The 22,919-nt window shown below is 49.6% G+C and overlaps 1 protein-coding gene across 1 annotated transcript in view; it reads left to right on the top strand.

Moving 5' to 3' along the window:
• PBX1 (pre-B-cell leukemia homeobox 1) overlaps nucleotides 1-22,919 on the top strand; it is a 148,958-nt gene that overhangs the window by 17,520 nt on the left and 108,519 nt on the right. The window contains exon 2 of the mRNA XM_010002342.1: nucleotides 496-569. Coding sequence (XP_010000644.1) covers nucleotides 496-569 — 74 coding nt within the window. The remainder of the gene's footprint in view (nucleotides 1-495; nucleotides 570-22,919) is intronic.

Below are 22,919 nucleotides of genomic sequence, written 5' to 3'. Positions count from 1 at the left end.
ATTCCCTGAACTGACAGCTCTAAGCAGAGGATGTTTCCAGCACTGGGGGCCGGGGGAGCTTTATTTCCCCTCTGCCTTGCAGAATGAGCCTAATAAAGCACATGGCTGGGTTTCATGTCTGAGGTGGGTGATGGAGAGAGCCCAGTGCTCCTCTCTCTGTGTTGAGAAGGGCAGTTGGATGAAGCTTTGGCTCCCGAAAGCTGCCGCCTTCGGCTCGGTGTGGCGCCGGCCGCGGGAGCCGCTCGGTGGCAAAGGAGGTGAGCAGATTCCCCAGACCTTCCTAAACGGGTGTCATCCATCTCCTCGGGGTTAGGTAGGTGGCTGTTGGCATTGCTGGAGCTCAAGTCCTCGCAGGGATGGTTGGCAGGGCTTAAGGGGGCTCCAAGGGGTCCCCCTCGCCTCTGGCATGTTAGACGCCAACCAGCCTGAATTTGGGAAGTTGTTCCTTGTGGTGACACCCTAAGCTCAACCTCCCCTCTTTTCTCCTCTCTCCAGGAAACACGCTTTAAACTGCCACAGGATGAAGCCAGCCCTTTTCAATGTCTTGTGTGAAATCAAAGAGAAAACAGGTAGGAAATCACTGCTGTCATTGTCTTAGTATTTTTCTTTTTGCTCTTCAAGGGTTTTATTTCCACCGAGTTTGCCCCCCCCATCCTTATTCCCCTCCATCCCCAGTGTAGCAGCACTTAAGTGGGGAGAAATAACTCGCTGGTATTTAATGCTTCTGGCAGTGGACGTGCATGATGCGGTTTGTGTCTGGAAGGGAAAATATCGCGGTTTAATTTCCATTGTATTGCCTCTTTTTATTTATTGCTTTTTCTGGGGAGAAGAGGGGAAAAAAAAATAATCCAAAAGCTTGCAGTTTAATTCTTTAGTTTCTTCCTTGAGACATGGCACTGTTTAAGGAAAAAAAAATAAAAGAAATGAAATCTGAGGGCAGAGTAGGGGTGGGAACCCAACAAGATGAAATTGTGCGGTTGTGCTTCCGTCACTGTTCAGGTAAACAGGTATCTTACTTTTTTAAAAATCAAGGGTTAACATGCTCTTGTCTGCCAATCATCCAGGCTAGCTCACGTAAGAGCGAGTTGTCAGTTGCCTTTAGTGAAAGCAATATATTAGATTGTTAGTTACTTTAGGATACTGTTGTTTTATGGCATGGGGTGTTCTCAGGCTTCTAAAGAAGCTAATGGCATGAGAGCGTTGGCTCTGCCGTTTCCCACTTTTCCAGACCTCCTACCATGTACTAACACACTTATAACACATCCCAGGGGGGCATTTAAATTTTAAAAGCAACAATTAAAAAATAGCAGTCATCAATCAAGAGTGATCTTAAACAACAGATGCTCAGGGAAGGACATTTAGCAACATGCACCACTTATTTATTTATTTGTCGGAATTTCCTTTTTCATTATTTTTTTTAATTAAAAAAAAATGGGAGGAATGATGGAAATTTGGCGAGGAGGGGGGGAGGTTTTTCTCCACCGTTGGGTTTCTGAGCTGACTGGAGGTGATCAGTGGGCGCTTTTATGCTGGTCCAGCTGCCTTGTTTTAACACGCTGCAAAGTACTTGTCTTTTCCCCCCCCCCCCTCCCCTTTTACAACAAGGACTGTAACAGTCAATAATTCATATCTAAACCATATAAGCAAGGGCATGACATGAATGAAAGTGACAATAAATATGATTGCACACCCAGTTGATATACATTGATAGTTGCACATAAAAAGGGAACAGCTTTCAGAAACCTAAATCTGGGGTTTTGTGTTGGTTTTTTTTTTCTTAAATAAATATATATAAATATATAAAACCTCCTAGTGTGAGCAGCTGATTGAAAATACAATTACTTGACTCTTGCAATATATATAAAATGACTAAGGGGGCCCTTTGTTAAGCATTGTTTGTGCAGCGTGTAGCCCACACAAAGCACCTACCGATGGCATTCGATGAAGTCCTGGCGGCTGCGTGGCCGGGTCTGACCTTCCTGAGGAGCCTTTCCTTACAGAGTTTCCCTAATAACTGGGCAGTGGGTTCCATATGGGAACCTCTGTAGAGTTCTTATAAGGTGAGGGAGTATGTGTAGAGATAAAATTTTATGGGTGGTTTTCTAGCTTTTCCCCAGGTGCCGCCCCAAAAAAAAGAGCCACCGAGTTCCTTTCCCTCTTCCCTCTTTCTCCTTTTATTTTTCGTCAGCCAAAGAAAATGTTTGTCTGCCTTTTCCTCGTGTGTATTTGATGCTGTGTACGTTGCCTGTGCAGGGGAACTGTTTGGCAGGGAAACTGCTGAATCCCAGCTCAGCTTTGCTGTTGGTGCAGTTGTCAAGTTAGGGAATCTGCAAAGACCAAACCTGGGAGGAAATCCAGTTGACTTCAGAGATGCTGTGGGGTCACAGTGAACAGAGGAGAGATGGGGAGCTGTACACTTCCCTGGTGCCAGGCTGTGATAATTGCTCTCTGCCAAGTGAAAATGAGAGAGATGGTATAGAGTGAAGCATGCTGCTGGAAATAAAGCATGTCCAGGTGTAGGTCTGGGCTGTCTTACATTTAAAAAAAATGTTATTTGTTCTTACTGTTCCTGGTTGACTTGGCTGTGGGGCTGCTGTGCGAAGGTCTCTGATGAAGTTGAATCAAGAGGTCTTCTGGAGTGTTGTTTAGCTATCCTCGGGTAGGTTTACGGTGAATTATTTTACTTTGCAAATTCAAAGACCTCCTCCCCTCTTCCCCCATCTGCATCTCCAAAAGTCACACTTTATAAGGAAGCAAACGGGGCCAGATGGTTTTGTGGGCTGCTGTGCGAAGGTCTCTGATGAAGTTGAATCAAGAGGTCTTCTGGAGTGTTGTTTAGCTATCCTCGGGTAGGTTTACGGTGAATTATTTTACTTTGCAAATTCAAAGACCTCCTCCCCTCTTCCCCCATCTGCATCTCCAAAAGTCACACTTTATAAGGAAGCAAACGGGGCCAGATGGTTTTGTTTTATTTCTTTTTTTTTCCTTTTTTTTTTTTTTTTTTTTTTTCCCAGTATTGCTTTGTGAGCCCAGTGCTAGGAGGAAGTTAGCCTTGTTTTTTCTGGGGCTGAGGGTATCGCCTGCTTCTGTTTGCTTACCCCCTTCCTTGTGGGCAGCGGAGTGAAAGTTGAGCCAACTTCCCTCTTTCCACTTTCCATTTTACTTCCCAGATTTTTTTTGCATGTATGGCTTTGGAAATCCTGGTGATTGTCTGCGGTCACTGGTGGGTGTTGGGAAGTGCGTGCGTACATCTTCCCCCCGGCGTTATGATGTGCAGAAATGTGCGTTTGGTTACCCCGCTGCCTGATTTAAGTGACTCCAGAGCCTTACGGAGACTTTACCACCGTCTCTTGCAACATTATGGCTAATATTTCACAGCATTAACATTGTCTTGAGCAAACCCAAAGTGTCCATAAAGTTCTTAGAAAAAGAGGTTGTCTGTATTGGCCGAAGAGTTCCCCTTTGCGCTTGGGCTCTTCAGTTAGTTTGATTTATAAACACTTTAAAAAATAACAATTTTAAAAAAACCCAACAACTCAGGGGTTGTCTTTTGTCTGCAACCTGGAGATTGTTTCTTTTGGGGTGATGTCTGTTGAAAAGTAACAAAAGTTGAGAGGTTTGATCTGATGGGAGCATGTGGGGGTGGAGGGGGGAGAAAAATTGCTGCTTAAATATCCGTTTAAGTTATCTGCGTTCATTTGGTGTGTTTTCACTTGCTGTTGGTCGCTTTGTTACAAGGGAAGGGGCAGGACTGCCTTCAAATGGCTGGCTGGCTTTTTGGAATAATAATTATGGAAATGGGAGGCATTGTTGTCCTAAATACAATTGATTCCTCCGTCAATAGGGATTGAAATCGGAAATCGCATGGCTGATTTATAAAAAGTTTGAAGGCAGAGAGGTAGGGGCTCTTGATTATTTTTCTTCCCCCTCCCTTGTTTTCTTTTCCTCTCTCTTTGGTATGTTGTTGGTTTGGTTTTGTGTTGTGTTTTTTTTTAAGCTGTTCCCTGCATGAGCAGAATAGCTAAGCAGAAGAATCAGGCAAGGCGTACGCAGACGTGGGGTCCTTGGATGGCAAACTGGAAAATATCTGCTGTCAAAATGCAGCAGCATCTATTTCAGCTGTGAGCCTTTCCCAACTCCCATCTCGTTCGGCGCGGACTGGCGGGGAGAGGCTGAGCGCAGGATATATGACCATTTAATCTGATTCCTCCTCCTTAAGAGCTTTTCCCATCCTTTCACTTTCTCTGCTCTTTTGGGGGGAGGTGAGGGCATCGGGCAAATTCTACTCCTTAAAAAGAGCCTGACTCTGTATTTTAGTTCCTCTGATTTTTATTAAACCCCTCGCCCTTCTGTGTTGAAAGAGTTCAGGGTTAAAAGAAAAATGTACAACCACCGATGGGGGGGGGGGGTGGAATTTACAAAGTGGAACATTTATAGACATCACTGATTACCCGTGCAGTTGTTTTTGAATAATGGATTTGTTTTTTGTTTAGGGTTTTTTTTGTTTTTTTTTTTGTTTTTTTTACATTTTAGAACATAAGAGACACCTTATATAGCTCTTAGCTACCTTTCCCTGTGCATTATCATCACCAAACTTAACTCAAATCAGATCTTTGGAGGAGGTAGAGTTTTTTTTCCCCTTCTTTTCTTCCTTAACACCCCTTTGTTCTCTCCAGCTCTGTGTTCAATTAACACCCCCATCACAGAACTGTAGTCTTTTTTTTTTTTAATGTCTGTTACTGTATTTCACTTCTGACACCTCTCTTATTATTCTTGCCTGCTATTTCTCTTTAATATAGCAATTACGATACGGGGTTTCTTTCTTCCTCCCTTCAATTCACCCCCTCCCAACTAAAGCCCCACGAAGAGCAGCACGGGGAGAAAAGGGGCAGCTGTGATGGGTGCAGTGCTGGTGGTTTTGGGGTCCTGGGCAGAGCTGTAAGCTGGGTATGCTGGCAAGCCCAAGGCCCCTCTACTGAAGTTTTTTGCAGGGCGGGATGGGGTGGGTTCCCCTTCTCTAGGGTTTCAAAGGCTACCCTCCCTCTTATCCTGGGTTTCCTCCGAGGTTTCAAAAAGCCATGGGGGACTTAAACACCCTGATTTGAATTTCAATGCAATTCTTGCACCTAAAGGCTTCATTTTGCTTCTGCAAAAGCTCATAATGAAAGTGCTGGGTCCCTGCTCTGCTTTATGCAGGTCCAGCCCTCTCGTGGCTGCTCTCCCTCCTGCCCTTCTAAGGGGAGGAAGCCTTTGCTTTGATATTTAGTATTATTTTTTTCTTTTCCTCCAGTTGAAAGGCTTTGAAGGCAAAAGTGATGCTTCTCCCTCCCAGCCAAGCAGGCTCCTTGTCTGCTGGGTCCCTGCTGTGGCTGCCCTGGGGAAGGTAAATCATTTTGGGAGAGCAGGGCCTCCAGCCAGCCTCTACTGCCCAAGGAAGCCTCTTTGCATCTCACAATCAAATTACTTCCAGAAACTTGATGTCTTCAAGGGAAAGGAGGAAAGGGAATGTGCAAGGGGCTGGAAGATGGGGATGTTCTGGGAGGGAAGGCAGAGTCTGGAAGACCTTGCCTTGGTGGGGAGGGCTGTGTTACCACAAGAGGAGCGGCCACTTCTGGAGATGGGGCTGGGAGGGGGTGGAAACCAGTCACCCTGATGGGAAGGGGGACATGTCCCAGTAGGACCTGGTGGCTGAAAGGTGCAGGGTCTTCAGGCTTGTGTGTCACCGCAGTTAGTCCTTTTTCTGGGCTTTCCTCTTCCTGCATGGTGTTGTCCATCAGGAATCTGCTGGGGATGGATGGCTTTGGAGGAGCGTGCTTGCAGAGAGATTTTTTTTTTTTTTTTCCTTTCCTCTTTAATTTTGTATTTTCTTTCCCCTGGTAGCATGTGGTTAGAGCTCTTTGAACAGAGCAAGCTTAATTAGTTTAATGAAAATTTGCCTCCTGCAGTCCTCCAGGGGAGGAGGTGTAAAGCATGGGGCTGCCAGTGGGCTCTTGCCCTTCCTCACACCTCCTCCTCTTTCCGCCCTCTCGGCAAAGTGAAGAAACCAGGTCTGGCTCCGGTGCAGTGTTACCACTCCTGAGGGACTTCCCACAATTAGAGGAGTACAGGAGAGAATCTGTTTGGTTTTGTTTCAAGGCTTGTGTTTTGTAAGCACTTGATGTTGAGTAAACTTTGCTGTGATTGCAGCAGACCAGGAGGGAGGATGTGCTTGGAAGCTGGGTCTGGTGGGTCCCATCACTTGCTGCCACATTTTTTTGCTCCTGGAGGATATATGAGCTTGTCCTCCTGCTCCAAATCCCATATTTCCAAGTCTCCCAGCCTTTACTTGCACCAGACTTCCTCGGTAGCAGGTTTTGGGTGTGTGTGTCCAGGGAAGGAGGGCTCCAGGAAGGTGCTGTGCAAGCAGCTCACTCTTTGGGCACTGGTTCTGACAGCTCTGGGCACAGCGCAGAGGTGAAGGAGTCTTTGTGCTCAATTAATGCGTGCTGGAAAAATATCTGTTAAACTGGGGGGTGCATAAATAACAGCTAACTACAGCATCCTCTTACGTGAGCATGTTAGATGTCTTCCCTGGTCTCTCTCCACTCCATCTTCCCTCACCTCCAAATGGTTTTGGCAGCAATCAAAGTGTTGTGGGTGAGTCCAGGAAAAGAGATCTTGTTACTGGGCCTTGTAGCTCCAAACGAGAAACTCGGAAGATCTTTCAGGCCTAAATTTCTCCAGGGAAAAATGGTTCAAGTTCCCTATTTGAGGCCTGCAAAGGGATTTCCCCCTCGGAGCACTGTCTGTCTGTGAGCAGAGCTCTTCTAAATGATCACAAATGTTAGATTTATTCCTGTTAGCAGGCTCATGCGCTGCGTGCCGGCCCTGCGTTTGAGGGCAGTGGCTGTAAACAAAATGCAGAGAAACTCTGAGACAATTTCATCATGCCTTTTTTTTTTTTTTTCCCTGTCACAAGGAAATTACTGCATGCAGCAATTCTTTAGGGGAGCAGGGTGGTGGTTTAAACGTGAATGGTTTTGTTTGCAGTGAGATACATGAGGCTGTTGGCACTTCTGCTGAATCAGAGCTGAGGATTTTGGTGGGGAGAAGGGAGGAATATGGGATTCCTCCTCTGCCTTTGGTTCACCAGCTCATTTCCCTGTTCTTCCTTCAATCTGAGAGCTGCAAAGGGTTTTGTGATATTTTGGAAATATGCTGTTAAGCATTTCACTAGCATTTTGCCCTTCTTGCATTTGGGGTGCTTTGGGAGGCAGAAAAGCCTCTGTGCCCTAAAGGGGTGATTTGCAGCCCTCTAATATTTTACAGCTGGTACCTAATAAGAGCAGGGGATGAGTTTACATCTGAAGATGTGGTTTTTCTTTTTTTCACCTTTTTAAAAAATGTTGTATTCCTGGGGCAGTTTTCCTACACAGTGAATTTCACATTCCTGGTAATGTGCTTTGCTTTGGAGGTTGCTGTGGGGGATGTGGGCTGCATGGCCCTGGCTCCATGGACCTCAGAGCAGGATGCCTCTGCCAGGCTCCACTCTTTTGGGCTGAATCTTTGTGGGTTTGGGTGCTGGTCAGGGAGACATGAAGCTCCCTCGCATTGCAAGGGTGTGCTCTGTACAGCACCTAGCACAGGGGGACTTGGTGCTGGGTTAGGGTTTGGAAGGAGGTAATGTGATTTACAGCAATGGATCTGGTTAATAATCTCCAGCAGCTTCTGTATACTCAGGGGCTGCTTGTATTCCCAGCCAGGTGTTTGCAGACCGGATCAATATGGCCCTATTTGCATGGGGCTGTCCATAATCTAATAAACCAGCCTCAATCTGTGTCCTTTGCTTTCCCCAAACATCCACTCAGAGATGTTCCCAGGCCAATCAGACTGGCAGAGGTTCCCTGTGGTGGGAGAAGCTGTTTGTCAGCAGTGCCTGGCCCCTGGACTGCCAGCCTGGGGTCGGATGTGGCACCCCAGCACTGCCAGCAGATATTGGGTGCCCTCCTTGAGAGCCCAGGCTGCCTGAGCACCTTTTTTGGGGCTCTCTGGACTATTGTGCTTTTGCAGGCTGTCACCTCCCCGGCGTGCACCAGAGGCATCAGGATCGGGGTTTTCAAGTGAGATGCCTCCTCTTGCCGTGTCGCCTTTGGGAAGCATCTGCTGGAAACCTTGTCTGATACAAAAAATGATGGTTTTGTGGGCTGGGTGGTCAGAGGCTTCTACTGAAAACTGTATTGGAGGCGCCAAGTCCCCCGGCGACTGAAATAATACAGGGTGGAGGGCGGTATAGGGATAAATTACAAAAAGCTGTGGCCTGAGGAGGCTGTGGGCTGAATACATTACAGTGTGGTGTTGTCAGGCCAGCAGCAGGGCTGGGGAGGGACTCGGGGGGGATGCTTTATCCCAGTGCTGGGAGATCGGTTGGGCTGGAATGACTGGTTTGCAACTGTCTCAATTAAAACAGAAAAACAAAAAAACAGCCCCCCCCCAAAAAAAAACCAAACCAAAACCACTGAAGAATTAAATCTCTTGGCCATGTGTTTGTGAGCCCTGCCCCTGCATGCATTTATTTATTTATTTTTAAGCTGGAACAGAAAGCCACCTTTTACTGGCTCCTTTTCTTGGTGGTGAGGGCGAGGTGGCACGAGAACAGGCAGCCCGATGGAGGGGGTGGCTGTTGGGGGAAGCTGCCTTGCTGGGCTGCTGTGCCTGCCCAGGAGCCCTGTGCTCTTGCTGCAAAGGGTTTTGTGATATTTTGGAAATATGCTGTTAAGCATTTCACTAGCATTTTGCCCTTCTTGCATTTGGGGTGCTTTGGGAGGCAGAAAAGCCTCTGTGCCCTAAAGGGGTGATTTGCAGCCCTCTAATATTTTACAGCTGGTACCTAATAAGAGCAGGGGATGAGTTTACATCTGAAGATGTGGTTTTTCTTTTTTTCACCTTTTTAAAAAATGTTGTATTCCTGGGGCAGTTTTCCTACACAGTGAATTTCACATTCCTGGTAATGTGCTTTGCTTTGGAGGTTGCTGTGGGGGATGTGGGCTGCATGGCCCTGGCTCCATGGACCTCAGAGCAGGATGCCTCTGCCAGGCTCCACTCTTTTGGGCTGAATCTTTGTGGGTTTGGGTGCTGGTCAGGGAGACATGAAGCTCCCTCGCATTGCAAGGGTGTGCTCTGTACAGCACCTAGCACAGGGGGACTTGGTGCTGGGTTAGGGTTTGGAAGGAGGTAATGTGATTTACAGCAATGGATCTGGTTAATAATCTCCAGCAGCTTCTGTATACTCAGGGGCTGCTTGTATTCCCAGCCAGGTGTTTGCAGACCGGATCAATATGGCCCTATTTGCATGGGGCTGTCCATAATCTAATAAACCAGCCTCAATCTGTGTCCTTTGCTTTCCCCAAACATCCACTCAGAGATGTTCCCAGGCCAATCAGACTGGCAGAGGTTCCCTGTGGTGGGAGAAGCTGTTTGTCAGCAGTGCCTGGCCCCTGGACTGCCAGCCTGGGGTCGGATGTGGCACCCCAGCACTGCCAGCAGATATTGGGTGCCCTCCTTGAGAGCCCAGGCTGCCTGAGCACCTTTTTTGGGGCTCTCTGGACTATTGTGCTTTTGCAGGCTGTCACCTCCCCGGCGTGCACCAGAGGCATCAGGATCGGGGTTTTCAAGTGAGATGCCTCCTCTTGCCGTGTCGCCTTTGGGAAGCATCTGCTGGAAACCTTGTCTGATACAAAAAATGATGGTTTTGTGGGCTGGGTGGTCAGAGGCTTCTACTGAAAACTGTATTGGAGGCGCCGAGTCCCCCGGCGACTGAAATAATACAGGGTGGAGGGCGGTATAGGGATAAATTACAAAAAGCTGTGGCCTGAGGAGGCTGTGGGCTGAATACATTACAGTGTGGTGTTGTCAGGCCAGCAGCAGGGCTGGGGAGGGACTCGGGGGGGATGCTTTATCCCAGTGCTGGGAGATCGGTTGGGCTGGAATGACTGGTTTGCAACTGTCTCAGTTAAAACAGAAAAACAAAAAAACCGCCCCCCCCAAAAAAACAAACCAAAACCACTGAAGAATTAAATCTCTTGGCCATGTGTTTGTGAGCCCTGCCCCTGCATGCATTTATTTATTTATTTTTAAGCTGGAACAGAAAGCCACCTTTTACTGGCTCCTTTTCTTGGTGGTGAGGGCGAGGTGGCACGAGAACAGGCAGCCCGATGGAGGGGGTGGCTGTTGGGGGAAGCTGCCTTGCTGGGCTGCTGTGCCTGCCCAGGAGCCCTGTGCTCTTGCTGCTTTTGGGCATTTTGGGGAGGTCGCCAACGTGGATAATAGAAATTCCCTCTGACACCTTGAGTAAGCAGAACGTTGTCACCGTCCTCTCCCTACCCAGCCTTTTATTTATAGGAGAGCCTTGCCCAAAATAGCTTTTTTGCTTGGCCTAAGCTCATGGCCTGTTTCCCACCCCCTTCCCTCCCCCCCCCCTTTCTTTTTTCTTTGTAAATGCACTGATAAATTGAAAACCCTTGAAACAGCCAGTGCTGTGAGGAGCCACACTAATCTGAAATTATAACTTGGCCATTTTATTTCAGCCTTGGTGAAAAACGAGCAGAGCTGCCTTTGCAAATGGGATCAGCCTGTCTAAGTGATGGTGGCTGGATTTTTGTTTCTTGCCAGAGTGCAATCCCAGGAACTCGGTTCATCGTTTCCACGTCCCGTTTTCAGTTTCACAGACAGCATTTTGTAAAGCTACATTTGGCCCGGCCTGGCTGTTCTGCCTCTCCTCGTTATCAGAAGAGGAAAATCAAGTTTCTCTCCTGGTTGGATAACATTTTCAAATTCCAGAGTGATGTCGATTAGCAGAATTAGCAGTGGCAGGTTAACTGGCAAAAATACCCTGCCATTTGCAGAGCATTTGTTGCTGGTCACTGCTCTTTTCCCAACTTCAGTGGTCCCAATCCTGGACATGTTTCTGGAGCACCAGGATTTTTCTGTCTTAATTCAGCACAACTGTTTCCTTTGACATGTGATATTTACAAGGCTAGAGCCAAAATGAAAGCAGATTTGCCCATAACTCTCTGAAATGTGCCTTTCTAATTTCAACATTAATGTTTCAAAACCCAAGCTGCTGGTGGGTGTATGTTTGCCTGTTTACACACATCCTTTTTTTTTTCCTTGTGAAGTGATTCTCTAGTGAAACATTAAGAATGATACAGTACCTGGAGCCTCTGGATGGCTTGGTCTCCTGCTATAAGCTTTGAATTTGGCTTTTAACTCTAAGTCATTTTAAAAGGTTGCAAGTGTTTTAACTTAGTCTTTTTTGTTTGGAAGGAGGATGTTCATATGCAAAAGAATTATTGCAATAATATATTACTATTAATAATATTTTATTGCAAATGTTGCAGTCATATATTATTGCAGGTCTCTAGAGAAAAGGCACAGTTCAGGCCACAATAAATGAGTTGGAAGGAGTCACAGCCGTCGATCCTGACTTCATAGCACAGGACACAGCCTCCCTGGTACATTCTATGTAGGAAAGCTGCAGGCAGTGGGACGTGCTCCAGCAGCCTGGTAGAGGTGGTGTTTTGAAGGGTGTATGACCCTTGCTTTGCAAGGAGCCACCTATTTATTTCTGATCTGGATTTGCCAGGCTTCTGGCTGTCACGTTGTGCTGTGCATGTGCCTGCTGAGAGCAAGGAGCTGCCACGGTCCTGCTCCCTGTGCAGTTGTGCGTCTAGGGGGGAGCAGGTGGCAGGAATGGTGTTGTCAGTGAATGTGTTATTGCCCTGGAAAATCCTGGCTGTTGGATCTGGTCAGCAGATGCGAAGTTTCTATCGGTGTCAGTGGTGGGAAGGGAAGTTGCAATATACTTCACTAATGGAGAAAAAACCTGAGGAGCAATTCTTTGGCTTTGGGCAATGGGAGATGAAGCCGCCCGAAGCACTTTGCTCACCAGGCCAGCTCTTAGCAGACCACTTCTTCCTCCCTGCTTTATGCAGATTTTTCCAAAGAGGCTGTTTCTGGGCTCTGTTGCTGGGTGGGCAGAGGTGGCTGGGGAGATGCAGAGCCCCAGAAATGCATCTGGAGGCACAAAGCATCGCGTGAGGGAGCAGGGAGCAGCGCCCGCTCCAGAGCCCCGGTGCAATTCTGTCCCCAAGTGGCTGAAAAGGTCATTTAGCACGATAGCAAACGTTTAATTCATTATTTTTTGCGCTCCCTCAAATAGTCAAATTAGCTCTGGTATGGGAGCTTCTGGAGAGGCTGTCCCGAGAAGGATTATCAGTAGGAGCGCCTGGGCCCAGGCTGTTCCTCTCCCGAAGGTCCCTGGCTGCTATTTGCACATCCCAGGGTCTGACTGCAGCTGGCATTTCCCCCGTTGGGTGGAATTTACTTTCCACCCAGCAAGGGCATTGGATAACATTTACGCACCTGGGCTGCTTAAGCTGCAGAGGGGCCTGGGGGATGTGGGGGAGAAGGTCAGGGTCTCTGCTTTCCTTACAGGCAGGAGGGATTGGGGAGGTGGGCTAATGGGCACTGCACCCTCCACCTGAGCAGCATGCAGGACAGGCAGTGCCATGTTATGTACTTCTGCAACCATCTGGACCCTACTCTGATGAAGGGGGGGGGGATGCAGGGTTTGCTCTCGCCGTGGAGAGCTCAACCCCTGTTCAGTTTCCTCTTGTGATGGATGGATCAGTTGGGTAGCCAGGTGTGGGCTTGGTTGGTGTTTGTGGCAAAGGATGTTGTATTTCCATTTGGGTAGGTTTGCAGCATGTGTCCAGAAGGCACACGGCCTGGGGTGGGGTTTCTCCACAGAAGTGGCTTCTCTACAGCCAGGTCTAGAAAGCCATGGAGTTCTCACCCCTGGGCTCTTGGAGGTAGGATGACACGTGCAGCAGTACAATGGCATGGCTGGACGTTTAGGTAGACTACCCAAGGGGAAATGGGGATTGTTTACCCTGAAAAACCCACAAGTGATATGGAAGGAGGTAAGACACAGCGAGTGGTGGTGGTAGGGGAAATCCCCAGTCTTTCCACCCTTCTGAGGCAGGTGGCAAAGTCCACTTTGTGGAAGGACAGATCTTTCTTACTCTTTTTTTCTGCCATGTTTGGTTAGGCTTTGGCAGTGTCCTTTGGCAAGGCCAGAGTGCCTGGCTAGGTGGGTGCTTGGGGGCTAATGGCCAGGGCAGAGGGTGAGTGCAGGGAGGGCTATGGTGGCATGGTGCTTCCAGCCCAGTTGGGAACCGTGTGCGTGGCTGGTGGAGCACAGTGGTCCTGCATGCCAAGGCATGTGGCTGCGGGCAAGGGCGGTGGGTGGACCTGCTTCATCACATGTAGGCTGTGATTGAGAAAGGAGCTGCACAATTAGGACCAGTCCCTGTGGTTTGTGTTTGAAAGGAGCTCCATTAAGATAATTTTTAAGCCTCTGTTTAACCAGAAGGCTGTCTGCTGGTGAAGAGAGGAGCTGCTTGTGGGAGCCCTTCAAGTCCCTGGGGTGTGCAGTGGGTCTCTGGTCTCTTTAGCTTTTTTACTGCTTTTGTTTTGCCCTTTGGGGATGCCAGGTATGGTCTGCCCTCCCTGAGGCAGCTGGGATCCTGTCACCACCCTTGGGTGCTGATGCTCTGCTCCCTCAGGCAGCTCTTTCCAAGGATCTCCTCAGTCCCTTTGCCATCTCATGCAGTCAGCAGCCTGCTGCCTTCCTCTGCCACATCTCCTGCCTGAATGCAGACACTGGTGTCAGTGACTGCCCTTGCATGCTCCCGGGGAAGCCCAGCCATGTGGTTCTTCAGAGGGCTCTCCTAGGCTAAGTGAGGAGCTCGAAGGAGACCTAAATGAAGAACAAATGAGAACCATATAGAGACAAATGGGAATCAGATTTAGGAAGCAGACGAGACAACCCTTTGGAAGGGGCAGAGAGGCTGTTTGCTTTAATCAGTCTCCTTGGGTTTCAGGCAATAATAAAGAAGATTTGTTCTAGTTTACCTTCTCTATCTCCAGACCCCTCACTTTTCCCTCTCTGCCTCTTACTTGCTGTTCTCAAAATAGCCCTGGAACCAGCAGCACCAGCATCATTAAATAAGATTCCCCCTCCTGGACAGTAAGTTTACCCACTCTGCTAGGATGTACTGGGAAGGCTGATGGTGAACAGCCTCCAATATGACCCTTGGGATTTCCAACTTCTCATCCCTCCGGCAGAGAATTCCAAGGTGGCAGAGCCAGAACTGTGTGCCCAGCTGTTCCCACAGGCATGTGGGCCCCCTCTCGTGTTCAGTGGATGATGAAGGTGCAGTGTAGTGGGGTAGCTTTGTTTGGGGCACTCTTTACTTCCAGCATTCGGCAGGTCTTTTGAGAATGCTGCAGAGTTCCATGTACCATTGCAATGGTTTTCCTGTGTGGCTCAGCACATCCTGTGCATAGGCTTTGCTGATAATCCTCAACGGAGGCCGTGTCCAGTCGCTGCGTGGACATCTTAGCTGCTTGGCAAGAGCAGGAGAAAGTTTGTGATGGCTTTGCTGCCCAGGAGGGGCTGATTTAATTAACATTTGCAGGACTACCATAGGGCTTTCCAGTTGCAAACTGACTTGGCTCTGCTCTGAAAAAGCAAAGTGGAGGAAAGGAGCTGAGCGTGCCCTGCAGTGGCTTTTCCAGGTCTCCGAGGTCGACGTGAGGGAAATCGCCTGAATTGCAGCACAGGTCGAGCCTTCTCCCTTTGTCAGCAAAGCAGAAATTGTGGTTGTAAACCTTCCCCCAGTATGTAACCACACTGTGGGCAATCATCTCCCCAGGCTTGTGCAGGTGGGTGCCTTGGGGCCCAGGGGGAGCAGAGGGGGGCTTTGGTGCCCTTGGGTGCACCCCAAAGCTCCCCATCCTGCACCGTATTTCATCTTCCCATGCTTCCCAGAGAGCTCCGTGTGTAAGATCCTACTTGTTGCTGCCAGAAGGCTTCCCTTTAACCAGGCCACAGTGGGGCTTTTGAAAAAAAATTATTTTATTAGGAAATTCCCATTTGGTTGCTTTAAAAAGCAAGCCCTTGTGGCTGGCCCCTGGCCCCGCCGCTAACAGATTTGTTTGAGAAAGGGCTGCGTTGGCATCCTGCTTTATTGAACATGCCTCCTGGGAAGGCGGTTTGAATATCCTTCTGTCTCCTCGGAGCAGGGAGCTCTCAGGACTGCCTGCAGCCATGGGGATGGGGAATGCTGTCCTCTTCCCTTCCCTCCCACCCCTTTCCCTTGTTCAAGCCTCCCATTTCTATTTTTTTCTTCGGAGGAGAGAGAGTGCTATGCACGGTGCGTCCGGCTCCATGCGGCTTTTCTCTTTCCCCACGGAGTTCATCCAAAGTTCGTATCCAGACGATGAACAAAGTAGCTCAGACCTTTTCCTGACTCCTCACCCTTTGTCCTCATCACTTAGTGACAGACAGGAATCAAATGCCACAGACAGGCTGACGGGACAGGGCTGTGTGAAAATCCTTGGAGGAGGAGGAGTGGACCAGTGCTGGGTAGATGGGGGTCTTATGTTTAAACTCTTCTCCCCCTTCCTGGGTAAAAAGCAGAGCTGCTTTTACTTTGAAGGGCAGAGGGGTGGTGTGTGTGTGTGTGTGCAGCTTTTCTTTCAAATAATTTTTTTTCTTTTGGCAGAAAGTGGCTAATTTTTTAGCGACAATAGCTGTAGGGAAGAAGGACCGGATGGAGTTAGTCTCTGGGTGTTCCTGCTGTCGGGAGCAGGGGAAGGAAGGGGCTATGGGCCATTACGGACTGGAAGGACGGAGGCTGCTGGTCTGCCTGCATTGCCTCTCTGCTGGAGCAGGAGGCTTGGCTGCGGGGAAGAGGGGGTACATACTACCAGTCCCCATCTGTTTATAAGGGCTGCGTTGTCTTGGCTTTGTCTTCCATCTCACCTGGCTTTAGGGCTCCCCTGTGGGTAGTACCCCATGAGGGTGCAAGGGAGCAGGATCTAATGTCAGAAGCGTCCCCATGGCAGCGGGCAGCATGTGCGTGATGGTTCAGCTGGGCAGCTGCCAGGGTTGGGCTTCTTGGTACTACCAAAAGCTGGGAAGTGACTGTTTCCCAAGCTGGCATTTGTGGTGCTCAGGAGACTTGGTTCAGCCTATCAGAAAGGAAAAGGAGCAATTTAGCCTGTTTGTTTGTTAGCACTCATCTAACCGTTCAGCTGTCAGAATTGGGATGACTGCTGAGGGGTATTTATCCATCTTCCAGATGTAGAAGGTGAATAGTGGGGAGGACAGACAGAATGTCTGGAAGTCCCAGATGGGAAAGTATAGCAGAGATTTTTTGGGGCTTTAATGGACGCTGGGTTGACTGTGGCATTGCAATTGGAGAGTATGGATCTCATAAGCCTCTGGGCAGAGAGGTCTCCACAAAATGTATGGAGACTTCAGAGCTGTTCGTCAAGAGATACTGTGATCCTGCAGAGATGTGCTGCACTCTGCTTCAGTCCTGGATCTTCTTGTTGCTGAATGCCTCATGTCTCCCTCTGCAAAGACCTTCCCCGTGGTCTCCTAAGGGGATCCTCTTGGTGCAGACCACTGGCTGCAGCCTGCCATAACATGTTGTCTGTTAAAGTCTCTGGAGCAAGCTCCAGGAATGTAGTGCAAGGCAAGGCTGGGGGCTTTACTTGCTTCTTGACACCCCAAAATGTAAATATGCCTTGTGTAGACAAAGCATTAGGTATGTGTTTGAGCAGGGCAGGGAAACAGTCTCAAAAGGACATGCAAAGGAGCATTTACATTTGGTCCTTAAATCCTGGAAGGACCCTGGAAGCTGTGGGTGAGAGGGGGGGGTCTCTTGGGTTCAGGCTACACATGGGGAGAGACTGTTATGGCTTAAAGGAGAAAAAGCAATGTTGTCTTCTCAGTTGGCAGAGGAAGAATCAATGTGTTCAGCAAGTTCCAGGACTGAGCAGGGAGCTGGGGTGACAAGCTCACACCAAGGTATGGTAGGTTAATTCTCCATCCTCAGCCTTGTCTGAAGAATCCCACATGGCTCTGGCCACTCTCATCAACCCTGCTGCTGGCTGCCGAGGTTGCTTGCAGGGGTCATCTCGAAGGCAGCAGGAAAGGGCTGGGGAGGTCCAGGTTTTGCCCTCTTTTGTTTGCTGATTTTGCGGACCTTGCTGATCCTGGGCCCTGGCCAGCACTTCTGACTGGCAGGAGTCATCTCACGAGTCTCCTACACCCTCCATTACCTGCTCCGAGCTCTTCCTGGCGTGTCAGCTCCGGCTGCTCTGCCCCACGGAGCCGCGGCCGCGTGGGGACCTGTGTTTGTGCAGCGTGTCTGGTGCAGGCTGCTGGAAAAGATGGCACCCTGGGTCTCCCCTGTCACCCCTTGCAAAACATGTCCCTTTTGCTAGGGACCATCTTTCCCAACCCCACAGGCTGTCTCTAAATGTCTTTTGCTCTCGTTGAGAGGCAAAATAAAGATCTCCTTGCTTGTTAAGAGGAGCAAGCTTGGTGGGTTTGCTTTTTCCCTGTTCCCTGTGGTGTGTTGCTGGTAGCAGCAGTACTGGATGCTGTAGGAGGTAGTTTGGGGGGGTCTACTTGCCTCTCCCCTGACTGCTGTAGGGTTGCTGTGTTTCTGTTTATAAATGCAACAGGTCAGACCTGGAAGAAGGTTGTGTTGGTGAGAGACATTTTACTGCCCACAGGCTCCTTCCACTGCTCTGTATCTCTGGTAAATGCAGTGGGTCAGTAGGAGGTGACCAAAGTCGAGGCAAAACTCCGTGTCCTGATGCTGCAAACCCTGAGCTCCCTGTTGAGCTGGTGTGATACAAGCTTGGAAATCACCCCATGTTGTAAGTTGGGATATCCCCTGGAGTTCCTCGCTTGCCAGTAGTGCTGTGAAAATTTTGCATGTGGCTTTACCCCCTCACGCCCGCAGGGAAACAGCTGGGGTGTGTTCCCATCCCAACCTTGTACTCCTGTGAGATGCCTGGTTGGCAAAGTGCTGCTGTTGCATCAGGTTGGGCTGTGCCCAGCCAGTGTGGGGGGAAGGTTCCCAAGCTTGCAGCATGAACATCACTCAGAAATAGTTTGATATTTTAGCTCCTCAGATGGCTTGGGGAGGTCTGTGTTTTTGCAGACTTTTCCCAAGTGCTACACGTGAATTTCTCTCCCTTGGGTCCTGGTAACTTGCAAGGTTTGAATGTTTGGTGGCTTTCTGGACTCTGGCTACCAAGCCCTGTGTGATACTGTGCATGTGGTTTGCACCTTGTGTTGAGTTTGCAGGTATCTTGTGGAGAGCTTAAGAGAACAAGAAGTTGGTGGGTACAGTCAGGGACTGGCATCCCCAGTGAGCTTTGGAGCAGACCTCTCCTATGGACTGGGTGCCTGCAGACAGCCCAGCTTGGTATGGTGGTAGGGAAGTGGTTTGGGGCTTTGCTAAGCAGTGTCAGGGTGGCTCTTTGTTGTGTGACAAGGAGCTGTCAAGGTGCCTCGCCTGGCTGGTTCCCTGCAGAGAGGGGAGTCCTGGGTGTCCAGGAAGTGGGAGCAGGCTTGTGCAGGATGGGATGCTGGAGAAGCAGAGCTCTCCTCTCTTGCAGGAGGGTTAAGCCAGTGGTGGGGTGCACTCCTGTGGGACAGTGGCTGAGGTTTGGGTCTCCCCTAGCCTGAGCTTTCTACTTGCAGGGCCTCAGTGCAGCCTGTTGCTAAAAGGGGAGGGTGATGTCCTGAGAAAATACCCTTCCAGGTGACTTCAGGCACTGATGTTTTACCACCTTTTCAGCAGAGCTGGAGCCCCAGAGCTGGTAAAAATTAGCCACTTGTTTGCAGTTTTGAGCTTCCCCCTTGGCAGGAGTCTGTGTGCATGAGTGCCCCTCACCAGAAGGGGTTTGGGGTGTGGGGCCGCTTTGCTGTCCACCTTGATACACTCCTTATTGTGTGTTCCAGCCTTGTTGAGTACGAGGATGTGGCACAAGATGTGTGATCAGTGCCAAGCTGGCCCCAGAGCCGAGCTCACCTGCCATCTCCCCCTCCTTCCTCTGTGCTGGTGCCTTTCTCACCTGGCCAGAAACCCACAACACTGCTGCCAGCCTCCCTGAAGTGCCAGAGATGTGGCGTTTGAGTCCCGGCCCCCCCTCCTTGCCTCTACCCCAGCATTTATCAGCAACCTCCCTTCCCTCCCAGCCACCAAATTCTTTCTCCGTGCCGTCATCCTCCGGCCAGAAGCCGCCCCATCCCCTCTCTCCCTCCTTCCCTCCCTCCCAACGAAACCAGCCCAGAACTGCTGGGCAAACATTTCGCCCGTTGTTATTACAGTATTCCCATCTGCATACTTAGTCATAAACCCCTTTTAATTCCAGCCTTTTTCTGGGGCGGGGTTAAGAGTTCAAACCCATCATTTTTCTTTTGGGGCTGGAGCCTCACAAAAGCAGCCCGCGGCGAGATTGTTTAGCAAGACAGGGCCCGAGAGCAAGTTTAGGGGGAGGGAAAAGGGAAGGGGGTGGTGGGCAGGGGGGTTGCACACAGGGGTGTGCTGCCCCCCACTCCCCTGGAAGAACTTTGGGAGAGGGGCTGGCTGTTGGAAGGGGGGTGCTCTCTGCCAGCTGCTCCCCCTCCCTTTTCCCTTTCTGGGAAGACAGAGGTGGATGGGACTGGCCCCTTTGTGGGGAGGCATCAAGCGAAGTCGTGCCGCTGCTGGTCTTGCCTCGTTTGTCAGAGTCTTTGGATAATAGATCGCTGAAAGCTGGAGATGAGCGTTTCCAAATGTTCGAGGGGAGGGGGGGAGCAGCCCTGACTCTGTGCAGAAGCCCCTCTGGGAGAGCCCCGCCATGCACAACACGCTGGTGCTTTAGCAATGCCGAGGGTGCTGCTGGGCTCCCTATGCCCAGATCAGCGTGCCCTTACTTTAAAAGGCTGTCCCCTCCTTCCTTGAGGTGCTGAGGGTTCTGCTCCAGGAGCACTGGGTGTCCCTGCGCTCACCTCCCACCCTGTGCAGGCATTCCTAGGGCTGCATGAGCCCAGATATCTCCACATTTCTCCAAAAACAAAGGGTCTGTTGCTTGTGAGCCTTATCCAGGGGTAGTAGGTGGCTGTAGTAACTCTTTCCTCCTCCTCTTTGAAGCCCAGCTGCTTTTAATTCCCTTTGTGGCAAGGGTTTCAAGATGCTGTCACTTGCTACCAGCTTGATGCCACTCCATGGTGAGGTCCTCCTGCCCTCCATCCCCTTTTCTGTGCCCTGGGTAGTGTGGGCAAGGCAGTGAGAGGGCAGAGGGCTCATTAGGGCAATACTTAATTCCTGTGCAAGGTTTGGTGCCTGGGTCTTGCTCGTACTACTGCTGCACTGCCCCTGGCCTGGATGCTGACCTGAGTCTGGAGGGGGATGTTCCCTCCCTCTCTCATTGAAGATGCCATGCTGCATCCCTGCAGGATGGGGTATGGACCAGTTGCTGCTGTTCATGGGCTGGAGAGGCACTGGCATCTTCTTCATGCCTTTAGGCAAGATGTGGTTGTTTTTCCATCCTCCAAATTAAAAGGTCTCGAGGAGGAAAAAGAAATAATAATAATAATGTATATTTGGGTTGACAGAAATGTTGTACAGATTTGTGCAGCTCAATTTCCCAACATGTTTCAGTAAAGAAGATTCTCTTGCTTTGCCTTTGGGAAGCATAAAAAAGATGGAAAGATCTCATATTTACATTTTTGAATTTTTTGAATTGCATTTTTGTTGAAAGTATGTCTCTGAAATTTGACTTCGGTTTCATATTACAAATATCTTAATGACAAATCCACCTCTCAAATGATGATGATTTAAAAAAAACAACAAATCCTGAAAGAATAAAGTTACTCAAAGGCATGAATGACAAAGTGAAGTTTGCAGGATCAACCTCTGCTTCTCTTCTGTTTGCATGTCCCACCATTCAGTCAGTGGTTGTTACCCCATATGGATTATGGATTTGCTTATCATAGGTAGTTTTTCCTCGCAGGAATGTGTGGACTGAGGGTTTCATGGCATTATGAGCAGTCACAAGAAAATAATCTAAACAACCAGCTCTGTATTTTTAGCAGATCCGGTGGAGACTTTCTTGAAAGCTTGGCCCAGTGTAGGTGGGATTTGTGGGTGGAGTTGTGGGGCTATCCCAGGCAGGCTCAGTGGTCTGGATTTGCATTTAAATTAGCTTTACTGCTTGATCCCCTGAATTGCCCTGAGAGTTGCACTTCTAGGTGGAGATTTTTAAATTTTTTTAAATAATTTTTTATTTTCTATGTGGATTCTGGCTGGTTATAAAGCTGCTGTAAGAGTGGAGTGAGCTTGTCACGCGAGGAATTTGGGTTCAGTCCCCAGTAATCTCAGAGGCATTCATCCTTCTGGCCTGAACAGCTCGGTCTCCTAATCGGTGTTAGATTTACGCTTTTCTTTCTGCAAGTGCCAGGGTAGAAGGGGAAAAGGCCTCGCGGTGAGCAAGGCCGCTGGGCGAGCCGCGGCTTGCGGGGCCGTGCGGGCTTTCCCCTTGCTGCATGGAATGGAGTTTTCCTCTCTTGTGATCAGAGGCAGCGGGTGCTTTGCTTGCTGACTGGCTGCTCGGAGCTGCCCGAGGAGGTGCACACGGTGTTCATTAGACCTGTTTAGCAGGAAGCTTACTTCTCAAAAAAGGACTGGCTGGCCCGCCTGGTGCGGGGCAGGAGAGCGGGCTCAGCCCTTGCGCAGGAGCCAAAAGAGGTGTAGGTTTAGTTTCTGGGCACGACCGTGTTGTTGAGTGATGCTGGTCAGGTCACTCCGCTTCCTTGCTGGCCTGCCTGTGCTGCAGGGACATCTGTATCTGCAGATCTTACGGCTCTTGGATCGATTAAAGCAGCTTGGGTTGTTGCAGAGAAGAGAGCTTCTCTGTTTTCCTCTGCCTGCGGCCTCGCGTTGCTGCAGCAAGGGTCTGGCTGGAGGATGGGAAGTCCCACGCCTTTCCTGGCAGGGATCGGGTCTAGTATTGAGCAGGAGAGGAGCAGTGGTGGAGCTAGTTTTGAGTTTTCTTCTGGGGGACAGAGACTGCTGATCTCAGAGGTGTTTGAAACCCTTCCCCATTTGTATATGTCCATCTTCAAGGCAGATGCATCCCCAGGATCTGGGTATTTGCAGGCGTTGCTCACCCAGGGCTGTGCATTGCAGCACCATCTCCTACCTTCTGCACAGAACTGCCTCTAGCAGAATGAGAGCTGGTGGGTGGAAGGGCACTGGGGTTATGTGACCTACGCCTGAGTATTTCATTAAATTGGGATGAATTTTGTGCTGTTTGTGCGTGCAGGTTCCCATTCTTCTGCAACAGGGGCCTTGCTTGCTCCAGGAGTTGGAAATGTGGAATATGCACACTCCCCTTCCTGTCTCCCTATTTTTTTGTCTTGAAAACAAGAGGGCTTGTGAGATTTCTCCCCTCCCTGCTCTCACCTGTGCCTTTTTCCTTTCTGCTGCCCGATTCCTTAATTACAGCTGATGAAATGGCAGGCCAGTAAATCTTGGGAGAGGTCACCCCTGTCACATGCCAGCCCCGGGACACGCCAGCCCCGCTCCCTCCTGATCGCGAGCACGTTTCCATCACTGCTCCTTCAAGCTCTCTCCTTCTCTTCTTAACGTGCTGCTTGTGTAATTGTTGGCTGTTTGTCTGCTAATGATTATAAATTAGTGGCCGAGTGTATAAAAAGTTAATGAAGTTCTGTCGGTGGAACCATTACGCCTTCCCAGGCTGGCACGTACAGGTCGGTTGAGCCGGTAAGAAAAGCCAGACACCGAGTCCGGCCTTTCAGGGGATCAGGTTTCAGCTCGCTCGCTCTTTCCTGCTGTGTTTTTTCTTGCTGGATGGAGCCAAAGTTGAGCGCTGGGAATGCCAAAAGGTGGCAGGTGATATTTTCTCTGCTACTGAGTGCAAAATCGCCAAAATGCTTGCATGCCCCCCACCATCACTTGTTTCTGTCCCTCTTGTTTCACTGTACCAAGGGCACTTTCCCT

The sequence above is a fragment of the Chaetura pelagica genome, unplaced genomic scaffold, assembly GCF_000747805.2.
Source record: "Chaetura pelagica isolate M959 unplaced genomic scaffold, ChaPel_1.0 scaffold368, whole genome shotgun sequence".
Lineage (NCBI taxonomy): Eukaryota > Metazoa > Chordata > Aves > Apodiformes > Apodidae > Chaetura > Chaetura pelagica.
The sequence above is the reverse complement of the archived record's forward strand: the minus strand, read 5'-3'. Positions and strand labels throughout refer to the sequence as shown.